At 41.1% G+C, this 14,165-nt stretch overlaps 1 protein-coding gene across 2 annotated transcripts in view; it reads left to right on the top strand.

Annotated features, from left to right (window-relative positions):
- LOC137840206 (USP6 N-terminal-like protein) overlaps window positions 1-14,165 on the top strand; it is a 45,898-nt gene that overhangs the window by 19,329 nt on the left and 12,404 nt on the right. For both annotated transcript variants that reach the window (XM_068650386.1, XM_068650387.1), the window contains exons 2-5: window positions 7,818-7,889; window positions 13,554-13,639; window positions 13,741-13,780; window positions 14,082-14,162. In XM_068650386.1, the coding sequence (XP_068506487.1) occupies window positions 7,824-7,889; window positions 13,554-13,639; window positions 13,741-13,780; window positions 14,082-14,162 (273 nt within the window). In that variant the 5' untranslated portion in view covers window positions 7,818-7,823. The remainder of the gene's footprint in view (window positions 1-7,817; window positions 7,890-13,553; window positions 13,640-13,740; window positions 13,781-14,081; window positions 14,163-14,165) is intronic.

The raw sequence follows: 14,165 nt of genomic DNA, 5'->3' as shown, positions 1-14,165 counted from the left end.
GAAGTCTGAACTCTCCTTCCTGCAAGGGCATATTTATTAGGAGGAACAGAGTGGGGGTGAGAGTGGGGGTCAGAGTAGACAAATGGCCGAAGCCCCTGGCTGATCAAAGCACAGCAGGGGGTCCTTCACGATGTTGTGTGAACTAAACAACTTTGATTGCTTCCTCTGCAGCTAGTCACTTTGTTCTACTACTTTTGTTAAGACAGGACAGGCGAGTTTAAGTATTACAGGTTACATTCCAACATAATCATAGGATCAAGATAACCTGGAAAACCCTAACATCTCCCTCCTGTTTTATCATATGATTATGTTACCCCAAACAACAAAGACAAGTAAGAAAAAAACACATATATATGTATAATGAAGAAAGAAGAATAGGAAAAATAAAAACAACAAACAATGATAGCAACACTTTCCAGTGAAGATGAGGCATTACCTTAATACCCCAGATCAAACTTATTGTGTAAGCGAAAAACCTGCTGGCCAGATGTTATTAGCAGGAAAATTCTTACACGGTCCCTTTGCCTTAAGGCGACCAGAATGCTATCAATAAAAACAAAAAGAAAAACAAAGAAACAGTACATCAGCGTATCCATTACTTGCGAAGCATATTTGATGGTCAAATCAACAAGTTTCCGTAATACATGCTCAACAGAACAGCATCTACGCAATCCACGTCTCATTATCATTATCACATCTGTCACGTCTAAGAAGTTGTATATGTGCTCGCATTTTCGTCAGCTGCTGATGTTCTAGTCTGTAGGTGAGGTCTGTCACACACACTGGCGCACACACTCGTGTCCAGTTGGCAGGCAGCATCGGACAACTCTCGTGACCACAAAACCATGATCCGTACTGAACAGGCACGTGCACTCATAGGATGCAGGTGAGGCAGTGCCTCTGAACTTCTGAATGGAGTAGGTCCCGTCCGATGGTGCAGCCATGTTGGTAGTAGAGCCCTTACACCTTGAAAACGGCTCTCTCATCCTGGCACACAGCGGTGATGTCCAAAGCTCCCATCCAGTTTCCTCCTGGAGAGCAGTCGTCGTTAATGCATTTGTGGGTCCTGCAACCTTGGGTGCAACATGTGTAGTCAGCAAGACTTGGAATGGTCCCTCCCGTCGTGGCTGGCCCAGTTCCTTCCTTTGATGACCTCGATGTAGACCCAGTCTCCTGGATTGATGGGGTTGTCGACCTGTGAGGAGGAAAGATCAAGCGGCAGTAAATTTGTCTTTGACACAGTTTGAGCGTCCTGATCATATAATCTGCCAAGGACTGCTCTTCATCTGTTGTTTGCAACTCTCGTAGTCAATTGTAGTGCCCATTTAACTGGCAAATAGGAATGTTTGCGGGAAGAGTTTGAACACTTCCTAATGATTCCCTTTAACCAAAAACTATTTATGACAGGGGCGTTCCCATTTATTGCCTCCTGGTTTAAAAGAGATTGTCTTACCCATGCCTTCTTTCTCCTCACACGCTCGCATCCACACAGGGTGTGAACACACACACACACACACGCACACGCAGCCACGCAGACAAAGAGATTCTAATCCATCTCTCATGTAGCTTCTCTTGATAGAATCTCCTATCGGTAACTGTATAGCAGACGTTTTAGCATATAATCCCATACTCTGCTCTCTCACTTCTACTTTTCCATGTCGGTGCAGTCGTAGGTGGCCCCTATTGCAGTCATTGTCTTGTTAACTGTTGCCTTGTGACTCCTATGCATGATTGTGTGAATGTCAAAAATTGAACGTACCTAACTTTCTGACCATCCAACCTCCACTGTGGTGCAAAAAACTTACTATTGTATTGAGTAGGTACATTGAGCAACCTAGCTTCCTCCTGACTGCCAAATGTCCTGTTCTAAAATTTATAGAACTCGACCTCTACGTCTTAAGCTTGATGAGCCAAAATATAAGATCTTGCTCTTGTTTCCTACCGTTTTAGCCTATTTGTTTTATCCAAATCCGTTCAATCTCTGATTATAATCTGTACCCCTACGTATTTTTCAAATTTTTAATTTATTTATCAAATCTCCTCAGTTCTGTCAAACTCAGTGCACAATGAACCTCCCTTCCACTTTGAACAAAGCTCCACCAAATTTGGGAACGCCGTAGCAAGGAGTGCGATTTGGTTGTCAGACACTCCAAGTCCATATCTTTTTGCCGCACTTCACCCTATCAAGTTGGTGTTCTTTTGTTGTTGCTTCAGAGTGACCCCATCCATCACTCTTGAATGAGTCTATTGTTCAAATGAGTCAATTTTCATCATTGTGAGTTCCTCCGCTTTTCACTGTCTTTTCTCATCCCCGAGGATGTTGTATTTCCTCCGGAGTGTACTTGTCCTCCTCCAAGCACAACAGCAGTCTTTTCTTGTCCTTCGCCAAAGGTCAAAGGTGCTTCAGAGCCAGGCACCATTTTGTGGTTGTTCACGGCTGCAGGCGAAGACTCGGATTGGGTTTCAGGGGCCCTGACACTGAGAATGACAGGCTGGTTTGAACACTTGTAAGACTATCTCCAAATGTAGCTGCTTCCATCAATTTGCTGGTAACATTTATTTACCAAACTTCAAATTCTCCTAATAACAGCGGTCTCGTTTTTATATCGTAAATCCTGCAACTCATCCTATTTTTGAGCTACATTTTATCTATAGTTCCAATTTAATCGGACAGTATGTTGTCTTCAGTATCATTATTGAAAATCAACTCATCGAGGTCTGCTTTCCACATCAAGCCCTGATCTGTATGTCTTGACCTATCACATGTTATTGTCATGCTTGCTCAAAAATGTGACTTAGAGTATGGTGCTGTGAATTCTCAATCTCCCCAATGAAATTGGATCTCCCACCTCGTAGTTCTTATCGTTCTCATGATCCTGTTGGCCTGCAATTGTCCAAATCAAAAATGTTTTCTTTTAACTGTCTTTCTTTTGAACCTCTAAATCTCTCGTGTTGCTAACCTATCTACACAAGAACAAAAAATTTACCACAATATAACACCAAATGTATTCGAAAATTCATTGTCATAAAGTGTTGTATTATTACTATCTTCTACTATCTGTCCTACTCACTCCCCCCCTTCTGAGGCTTGGCAACGCCCATGCCTCACACCTTGACAAACTTTTTGGGAGAATGCGTTCTTTACCACATACGATTCCATCATCATTTAATTTGACTTTCTTTCCAAAACGCTTCTCAATTTCTCAGTTCACACATCTTCTACATGTGTTACTGGTTCTCCAGTTTTTTTTTTTCTCTAGTTAATTATCAATCCAAAAGCTACGTGTTTCTTTCTAACATTCAACCTGCTCAAAATCACTCTTTCATCAAAGTCGCTCTACTAATTCTCTATAGTAGTCGCCAACGACTTCAACCATTCAACCTGTAATTTCTTTTCATTCAGGCTATCATTCATCAATGTTCATTTGCATCTCACACGCAGTCTCCAAAAAGGAGTCTTTCTATCACATTGGTCCCATTTCATCCAAGCTCACCACACAACATTCATATATCATTTTCAACTCAGGTTTCCTGGTAGAACAATCCACCAATTCAAAAAAAAATTAACTACAACAAACAATTGGCAAATTAATCTGAATTTTTTTTCTTTGTTTTTAAATTTGAAGAACTCAATCTCTCAGATTTAGCTTGCATTTAGAATTTTGCATAATCTTATAACACAACCAATCAATTATTCCTATTAAATGTAGCATTGCAAAATCTTAAATTCACAATTTAGCTTCTTCCAATTCCTGAAAGCATGTTCTGTCATTTTTTTTTTTCCGAATTTCTCATGTGGGCTCGACACTTAACATGCACTAGTGTGGATTAGTTTCTGCTCGCAAACAGACTTCTCTCTTTTTCCTCTCATTTTTATCTTTCGAAATCATTTCTGTTCTGCGGTGCAAATTGGATAGACCACAGTCTAGCAAATTTTTTTTTTTTATACTAAAACTTTAGCCAATGTTCATCATTTTAACATATACGCACACACATGCACAGCTCTCGCATGCAAAAGGTAGGTCTCAGCCACAATGATTCGTCACAGGCTGGCCATTTCCTGTGGTCGATCATGAGCTGGTCCCTCCCATGCACACGAGGACAGCACATTCTAATTTTATTTATTTATCTTCTAGAAGCAAGTTGCATTTCTTTACCACTTGATTTGCATATTTTAACTTCAGTGTAACACAATTTGAGCTCTAGTCATTTGTAATTTGGGCATACAAACAGCATTGTCATACTTCTTGGATGGACAGGACTTCTAATAATCTAAAAAAAAAAAATTCTAATAATCTGACAATGACATGTTTTGCTGTCATATGGGCATCTATTCTTTCTTTCTCTGTATGAGCATAAGCGGTCAAAGAGGAGGAAGCTTGTCATGCTAAAAATGAGGCTTTTCCTCTTTTCCTTCCTCCACCCTTTGATTGATATTGTTTTGCAAAACGACACTCTCGTGCGAAGTGTCCTCGTCTCCCACAGTTCCAACAGTTGTCAGAATCTCGTGGGGGTTTTGAATTATATGGCGGCCTGCGACCTTGTTGGTATCTAACTCTTCCTCTGCCCCTTTGGGAACTTTGGAAGAAGATCGTTGTTTCTTCATTTAGATCATTATCATCATCTAGATGAAATACATCAGAACTTTTGCCTTTCTCAATCCCTTTATCAGCGTCTCCGGGCCACTGCATGTTTTTTGTAAACCAAGCAGTGTCCGCTTCCACCAAGTGTTTCCTCACCCAACTGCCCATTTCAGGGCGGAAATTAGTGAGGAGCGCATTTTTAAGCTGTTGTTGATAAGCACTCTCAGCTGTATCATTGAATGGGATGCCACTATGCACCCTGAATTCTTTTTCAAATCTCAATTGAATGGCGGCCTCATCACTTTTCAACTTTCTATCTTTTGTCTTTTGGATTTGTTCTCTTCTTTCTTGTGAAGCTTTCAACCACATTTTAGCACTTCTACCACTTCTCCCACATTTCAAATTTCCTTGTACTCCATACATTTTCTTCCACTTCAGCATGTATTGCATACAATTAAGAAATCTACTTGCCATGAACTTCTCGTTTTAAAGAAGAGCAGAGCAAGAGATTTACCGTTCTTATTTCCCATCTTAATTTTAGTAGTTTAAGGTTTTACAATTTTTTTCAATTTTTTTTTCTTTGAGGATCCTCAATGCAGGTTTAAATTGACCTTCCAACAGATTACTAGCCTGTTTTATTGCCATGGATCAACGCTAGAACTGCTTTTTAGTCAATTTATCCTACCCGTCACACACTCAATCACACAAACTCCAGCGCTTTTTTAGGCCTCATGGCTCGGACAAACCAAAGCCGTATCTCATAGCTCGGATAAACCAAAGCCGTATCTCATAGCTCGGATAAACCAAAGCCATATCTCATAGCTTGGACAAACCAAAGCCGTATCTCATAGCTCGGACAAACCAAAGCCGAATCTCATAGCCCGGACAAACCAAAGCCGTATCTTTAGCGCTTTAACTTACTTGTCCCCTGGTTCGTTGCACCGCCGGATCCCGTCAATCCACCTCTGTCAGACGAAGGCAGACCTAAGATGCTGGCCCAGCGAAGAATTCTCTTCCCAGGACTTTCTTTTCCAGGTCCTCCTAATGGACGCTGGCTTGTCGACAATGCAGCACGTCCTCCTTCGCCGGTCAGATGGTGGGTATGAGGATCCCGGGTTTCGGCACCAAAATGTTAGAGATTTGCTCACTCCAACTTATTTTGCAAGAACCAAACAGAAGACAAGCAAGTTCTTTTAGACACCTGCAGGTGGAGAGTCCATTCGTCGCTGTCTGAACAGCGATTATCGAATGAAGTCTGAACTCTCCTTCCTGCAAGGGCATATTTATTAGGAGGAACAGAGTGGGGGTGAGAGTGGGGGTCAGAGTAGACAAATGGCCGAAGCCCCTGGCTGATCAAAGCACAGCAGGGGGTCCTTCACGATGTTGTGTGAACTAAACAACTTTGATTGCTTCCTCTGCAGCTAGTCACTTTGTTCTACTACTTTTGTTAAGACAGGACAGGCGAGTTTAAGTATTACAGGTTACATTCCAACATAATCATAGGATCAAGATAACCTGGAAAACCCTAACACTCCTCAGGCAGTCCTGTCTACATTCTACCGTGGCACCATTGAGAGCGTCCTCACCAGTTGCATCGCTGTCTGGGGTGGTAACTTCACTGAACAGAACTTGAAGGCCCTGCAGCGCATAGTGAATACGGCTGGTAAGATTATTGGTTCTTCGCTCCCCTCCCTGAAGGACATTTACACCTCCCATCTCGCCCGCAAGGCAACCTCGATTGCCAGAGATGTGAGTCACCCGGCTCACTCTTTGTTTGACCTTCTGCCCTCTGGGAACAGGTACAGGAGCCTGCGCTCCCGCACCACCAGACTCGCCAACAGCTTCTTTCTCCAGGCTGTTAGGGCCCTGAACTCGCTACCCCCTTCTGCGTAGCGTGCGGCACTGTTGCGCTATTTTCGGGAATGTCTGCTGTACGCGCACTTGCTCCTTTTTTTTTTCTGCTCCTCTTATTTATTTATTTATTTATTTATTTATTGTTGTGTTATTTATTCATTATTTATTCAGCACGCTTTTGTTATACTTGTTTACTTGTTTGTCTGTTGTGAGCCATGTCTGTCACCGTGGGATAGGGGGGAACGAAATTTCGGTTTCTTTGTGTGTCTTTGGCATGTGGAGAAATTGACAATAAAGCTGACTTTGACTTTGACTTTGACTTCATTGTTTGTGCCTTCTTATTTTCACTTTTTGTGTTGTTTACTTGTATGTATATTGTGTACTATGCCTTGTCACCGTGGGATAGTGGGAAACGTAATTTTAATCTCTTTGTATGTCTTGGCATGTGAAGAAATTGACAATAAAGCAGACTTTGACTTTGATTACGCGATAAATGGTTGCTTCTTTAATTCACAGCCTGTTTTCTTGTCTGTTCCATTCCCTACTCGATGCCAAGTTAAGATAATTGGAGAGTCTTTTTGTTGTTTTGACTAAAACAACTGCCAAAGATCTTGTATATTTTAAAGAACATAGCCGGAGTTTAAAAAAAGCAATAATAAAAAATTGGGGGTGAAACATTTTGCTATACTATTGTCACTTCCCTTAAAATACGGTATACATTACAAGACAACCAACACACTCCCTGAACCGTCACATTGTTGTGGTGGAGGGATTTTTGTGTCAATTATCCTAGGAGCTAAGCTGTCTGGGGCATTGTGTCACTGCCAGGGTCTCTTATGCCAAATAAGCTAAAGGACCAAACAAAGCCAAGCTCAAATAGTCAACTTGACCCCGGATGAGTGGAAGAGAATGGATGGATGCTACAGATGCTGCTAACACAGTTGTCTTCGAGGGGTGTCAGAAAGGTTCCAAGACCGGTGTCAGAAAATAAATCTTTCAAAGCCAAACTACAATTTTGACCCTTCAATGTGTGCTAGACAATAAAACAGCTCATCTTCAAAGAGATCCTGTGACGTTTGCTTTGTTCAAAGTGCGAGAAAAGCCGAGAGTTGGGACAAGGCAGCGTGTGGATGCTTCACCGTGACAAAGAACCTGCTCACATTTCCCTGAGCATTCAACAGCTCCTGACCGAGAATATCTGTGTAACAGAATAATACTGTTAATCACCATAAACAGTATCAGAAACTCAGCATTATTACAGAAGAATGGCTGCTAAATAGAATTGTTTCTATTAACACATGGAGCCCAATACTGCAAAGTTTTCTTTAGCCTGTTGCACTCGTGTGTTTTTTTTACCTGCTTTTTCCTTCTATTCCACAGATTGACATGAAGAAAGACATTGAGACATTAATAGCAGAGGAAAGAGCTGACATCATTTTAAAATATGCCACGGTGAGTCTGTGCCTTAAAGTACAACAGAATTTCTTTACTTAGCTCACAAGAACTATAACCCGACATTTTCTACAGTTGTAACATTCAGACAGGAAAGGTATCCGGACTATAAGCCGCTACTTTTTGCACAAGCTTTGAACCCTGCGGCTTGTAGTCCAGTGCGGCGTTGTGACAGATCAGACGGAGCAGCCAAGTTGTCAGGTTCAAAGTACTAACTGAATATCTGCATAAAAGAAAAGGATCAGCAGACAAACACAAGTGAGGCAGAATGTTGAGTTTTTCTCGCGAGGAGTGCGTTCAGATTGCTTTCTACAATCTCACTACACTAAATATCTGTTTACACTCTCGCTCTTTTTATTTGGAACGCCCTACCCACAGTGTGAGACGATTAGCCCCTAAGGGTGAGGGGAAGAAGATTGTGGGCTTCGTCTCGTAAGAAAAGAAACAAAAGTAATGCACAAAGTGTTGCGTGCAGATATAGCTATATCAGCAAAACAGTTTAAGCAATCAATAACTTTCTTGGATTCCGGGAGATAAAAAGAGAAAGTGACGTTCTTTAAGGAAGATCAGAAGGTTCATGACGCATCGTTTGACGTGTTGTTTTCACGATCTGTTCTGGTGGACGTCATTTTTCTGCTGAGATGTCAGCAGTATCTTGTTTGACACAACCAACATCTCGCCCCTGACCCAGCCGTAATCCTTCTGTTCTGTTGTACAAGATAAGAATAAGCAAGGCAAAGCAGCAAGCATACTGAGCAGTAACATTATGAATAAGTACTCATTAGAGAACGCATGATAACATATATATAAAATTTTTCTAACACAAGTCCAGAATGACAAAGACTATTGAGGATAAGGGATGGGGAATTGGAGTGCTCGGGCTCAGGCTGGAACCTGATTGGTGATCGGCTCACGGCGTGGGAGTTGGCTTTAGCCAACGGCTTCGTGGAGGAACGCTCTCCATGGCGCGCTGGGAAGCAAGTGGGCAGGAGCTGACTTGGTGGAGAGAGCAGCAAAGCAAGCGTAGCAAAGTGGGACGCTTGTGGTGATCGTGGTCAGGAACAGGTGAGGAGTCAGGACGGGCAGCGAGCAGAATGTGGTCAATAACGGGCAGATGGTTAGGACGGCAAGCAAGACGTGGTCGATAACAAGCAGGTGGTCACGTTCATTATTTTAGTAAATTAATGTTTGGGTCTGCCATACCTTCAGTCAACATTTAAAAATTTAAATCATCCATCCATCCATCGTCCATCCGACCGTCCGTCCATCCATCCGTCCATCCATCCATCCATCCATCCATCCATCCATCCATCCATCCATCCATCCATCCATCCATCCATCCATCCATCCATCCATCCATCCATCCATCCATCCATTTTTTCTTTATTTGGTTGCTCATTCAATTCACATCAATGTTTGAATATAGTAATTATATATTTGTAATACAGAGATTAACAACTAACCATAATATTGAGATGTTCATTTTAATCTAAAATATATACCCTAGGAAGATCTCTATCAATAGAGAGGAAAAGTAAAAATATTTTTATATGCTGTTCTTTTTTAAATTATTATTTTTATTAATATTATTGATCAAAACATGCACTGTCTTAGGGAGGGAACACCCCCAGCCAAACTATTAAAAAATACTGCGACTTACAGTCCGGAAAACATGGTATTTTGCTTTGTGTTACTCTAGGACAGTGGTTCTTAACCTGGGTTCGGTCGAACCCTGGGGTTTCGGTGAGTCGGTTTCAGGGGTTCGGCAGAGCCTCCACTGCAGAGGTCCGAACACACCTGATTTATATATCCGCATATCTGAACTGGTCTCGCAAAGGCAAAAGCAGAAGTCACACTGATTTGCTGGTATGTCATTTGTTGTGAATTCATGTTGGTTTTATTCTTTGAACAAGGTGATGTTTATGCACGGCTCATTTTGTGCACCAGTAAAAACATCTCTGTCTTGAAAAAAAAAAAAAAAAAAATCACTAAAGAGGGGTTCGGTGAATGCGCATATGAAACTGGTGGGGTTCGGTACCTCCAACAAGGTTAAGAACCACTGCTCGAGGATAAAAACAGAACAAACTCCTGTGGGCGTGCACAGGTCGATGAATTCGTGTTGCCAAATTTACAGTGGCTGTGCATGTGATGGGGGTAATGAGGACCAATTCTATTAGTTAAAATGAGAAACAGTATGAAACAGCTCTAAATTGTCAACAAGATAAAGCAACCTTATTGAAATGTTTTCAGATGATACTGGTTGAGTGGAAATGTTTGAAGAAATGCTGAACAGTGGCCATAAACTCGTTCTTTTCATCAGTCACCCAGAACAATATCAGTGTCTTGTAGATTTTTGAGGATAGATTGACAGGTAGACATGGATACATGAATACTTTTTGTACATTAATAAAGGTTGTTGTTAAAGCAGAATTGCTCATCGAGTTAGTTGGTAACTTTATAGAGGCTAATGTGGAGATGGGAGATGGACAGTGCGGTTAAATGTAGCTCAATGTTTGAGAGGTGGAGTGTGCAGTGGACGGGTGAACTCTGTCTAGCCTTAGCAACAGCTGTGACACTGATTGACATTCCCATATTCCGGGCTAAATTCTCAGTGGGAGAGACTCATGCATTCTAATGAAGGTTTGTAGTAGGATCATAGCTGGAACAAAATAAAGCTCACAGCATGATAGTGTTGAATAAACTGCTTACCCTGTTTTGCATGTCTCCCTGCTCATTAGATACCTTTAACACAATTAAAATACTCTTGGCAAAACTGAAAAGGAATGTAGGTAATGTATTTTTTTTCAGCCAGTTTCGGTATTGAATGCGCAAACACTGTAAGACTATTATTGTAAGGCAAGCCCCATTCGCTTCTTTAATGCATATTTCTGATTTATAGAATGTGTTTGGCATTGTTTTATAGAATTAGGCATGCCCAGAAATGCACAATCAAGACTTTGAACAATATTCTGTATGTCCTTTTTAAAATTTATTATCAGAGGTGCAACAAAACATTTTAGCAGGGTTCTCAAACAAGCACCAGAGATTGTTGTTTGGTGCTCATATTTTCCCTGACCCATTGACTTTTATGGATGAACTTAGAGACTTACATCACACCTGGGCAAGGTTAATGTGTGGATATTCCATTTTGATATAAGTGAATATATGTCTCACATATTAACTACACTATGGCATCTTATTAAGACAATTTACTATTTGATTTTGGGTGGCGGGTCAGAGCTTGCTTTGACAAAGGAAGTGTAAGGCGCTCCTTCCCTCCGCTAGCCTATGGGAGGTCCTTGGGCTAGACTGAGTACCCATTTAGCCCCCCTTGTCAGGGTCACGATGAAGCCACGGGAAGCAGGTGGTGGATGAAGTTTGAAGGCAGCCAGAGAGTATCTTTGTTACTGGTTTTGGACTTTGTCGTGCTGAGCAGAGGATACCCTTAGGTACAATGGTCAGGACAGCCGTCCAGTATGGGCACTGCTCGGACAGAAAGCAATTGCAACCTACTGTCTGTAAAATTGCAAAGAAAGCCATGGAAAGACATTCAATTCTTTGGATGACAAAAGAATGGAGGGCCATGGCCGTCAATGCCTGTTCCAGGCAAGACACCTGATGATGATGATGACTATTTGATTAAAAGAAGACATTAAATTCATATTTGGCACACGAGTTTCCTGGCCCGTTCGAGAACTTAAAGCATATGTAAAGGCACCTTTAACATGTTTTAAAAACCACTCAGAATGTTCGATTATATTCACCTGTATCCAAATAATATTATAGCATTTGAAATAAAATTGCATTCGTGAGCCAAACGCAGTCAATTTGTGTGTATTTCTCGATCTTGCCTGCCCCTGTCATGAACCGCGCCATTCTGGATCACATGGTACCGTGACGTAGATTATAGGACTCCCCCCATTGTTTACCGATTGATAGCGCGAAGATCCATAAAATTTCCTGGTGTTTTGTCTCCAATACTTCACATATAAGCATAATAGAGACAACGGAGCCCCCCCAAGTTCACTCACCCCCCCTCGAAAGTGCCAAGACAGAGCCGTGCAATTGCCAAAAGGGAGATTGTTGGGGTATGAAAATAATAATAATAATAATAATAAAATGTTACCTTTATGTTATTTGAAAAAGAAAAAAGTTTAGGCTTATAACTATAGGTGTAACTTCGGTAGTAACATACTGGGTGCAAAGGGGAAATAAGAATTATCACACCAAAGTAATAGTCGTTCATGGGTTTTCCCAGTCCTAAAAATTAATTTTCCTACTGTTTTCTACCCTATAAAAAAATATGTTGCCGAATATATTATTAAAATAAATTTTCCTTGCAACTTTCTTAGAATTTATTAAATTGGACACCCAAAACAATATCAGTATATAGCCATTGATTTTCTCCCGATCCGTCTGTACCTTCCGCATCTTCGTTTTGCAATGCATCAGTCGCTGGAGTACTTCTCACTGGTTCAAATTGGTAGCCTTGTACTCCAAGAAAGAAATCATACTCTTCTTCATTTTCGTCAGAAGGTGAAAAATCATCTGAGGGAGATTCGTCAGACGACATCGCTTTGCTATTTGTAAATAAAACAAAACAAAAACGACATCGCTTCCACTTCTGTATCCACCATTATGCGTACATGGGCTAAGTAACTCCTATAATCGACGTCACAGTCACTTCGCCAATTTCCGGGATGATCACATAAAAACCGTTGATTTTTCATCGATTACTCTTCATTTCGCAATTTTATTCAAAAATTAACAACAGTTTCCAAAAACACAAGTCCATCTTTATCAAATACATTTTGGGACCCCATAGTGTCTTTACATGCCCTTTAATTGACCACCTCTGACTTGGAGTATGGGACCCTGTGATCAGATAGCTTGGCAATGTTCTCTTGGGCTGCTGTCTTTTTTTAGCACCCTGAACATATTTTGACAGACAGTTGAAGTGGTTCTCCAGTGACGAGTTTGGCCACTGTCTTGCATTGAATGCAGCCTAGTCCAGCCAGCTATGACAACGGTTGTGCATAGGCTACTATGCGAGGGTCACATGGATATCAATGACTTACCTTGCATTTATTTTGAAGTTTATTAGTTTGAAGTGCAAACATTTTGAAGTTGCCCCTTGGAGTGAATAGTTGAGGTGGCTGAATTGACTTTGAATCGATGCTGGTCTGATATTCTTAGTAAAAAGCGCAGTGACGGATTTATCATCGCCGTCATCATCATCATTATCATCATCATCATATTACCATAACAAAGATTTCCACTTTTTGACGGACCTAGAGAGTGATTGTGTATGCACTTGACATCAAGTTTCATTTTGCCAATCGAAGGTTTACTGAGTGTAAACCACTGTATTTTTTATCTTCTCAAAATGAAAACGGATTCATGATGCAACACTGCCAGATGGAATGGGAATTATTATTAAGGAGCCTTGAGTTTATTCAATGACGTTGGGCCATAATTCTAACCTTCTCAGTTGTACTGTTTGGGTTTGGTTGGGTTGGAGTCTGCAAATTCCATGTTCTCCAATACTCCACAGCCATCAGATAATTGGCTTGATTTGACCCCCAACACCCAGTTCAACGCACCCACTGAATTATTTTTTATCCTGAGATAACCTTTACCTATTGGTACTGATTATATCTCCAGGGCAGACAGGGTGGGGTCAAGATTGACCCCTGGGAAGATGCTGACTACAGCGTCTATAAAGCCATTGATCGCCTCGGGTTCATGCAGTAAGTCGATTCTTGATCTTTTTGACGAGTTTATATATGTATTGTAGAAGTAATACTATTTTCTTCCTGTTAATTATTTTATTTATTTATTGATTTTCCAGTGACGATGAGCTGCCTGCACCAACTGCTAATGAAGAAAAGGTACGTTATGCACGTGTAAAGTTATCAGAACAAGGTGAAGTTGAAGTGTTCCCGGATCCCATTCACTAAAGTCACGTATTACCTGCACCAATAATTACGCGTGATTCCATTAGGCTAAAGTCTTATCCAATTGACAGGTGCGCCAGATTCACCAGTTTTTACACTCGAGCACCTTCAAAAAATATAAAGCCCATAGTGTCAGAAAGGAACATAGTAACTGAGGCTGTGTGTAAGGGATGTGTGAAGTTTAACAAACATTCCTCACACTCAATTTTTTATTTCATTGTTCGTTTTTCCACAGTTGAAGCAACTAGCGGTAGTGAGAGCAGAGAAGTGGTTGAAGATGGTGAAGAAGTGGGATAAATACAAAAACAGTGACAGAGTA

This window comes from Syngnathus scovelli, chromosome 4, assembly GCF_024217435.2.
Source record: "Syngnathus scovelli strain Florida chromosome 4, RoL_Ssco_1.2, whole genome shotgun sequence".
Classification (NCBI taxonomy): Eukaryota; Metazoa; Chordata; class Actinopteri; order Syngnathiformes; family Syngnathidae; genus Syngnathus; species Syngnathus scovelli.
Note: the sequence above shows the minus strand (reverse complement) of the source record. Positions and strands in the feature narration are given on the sequence as shown.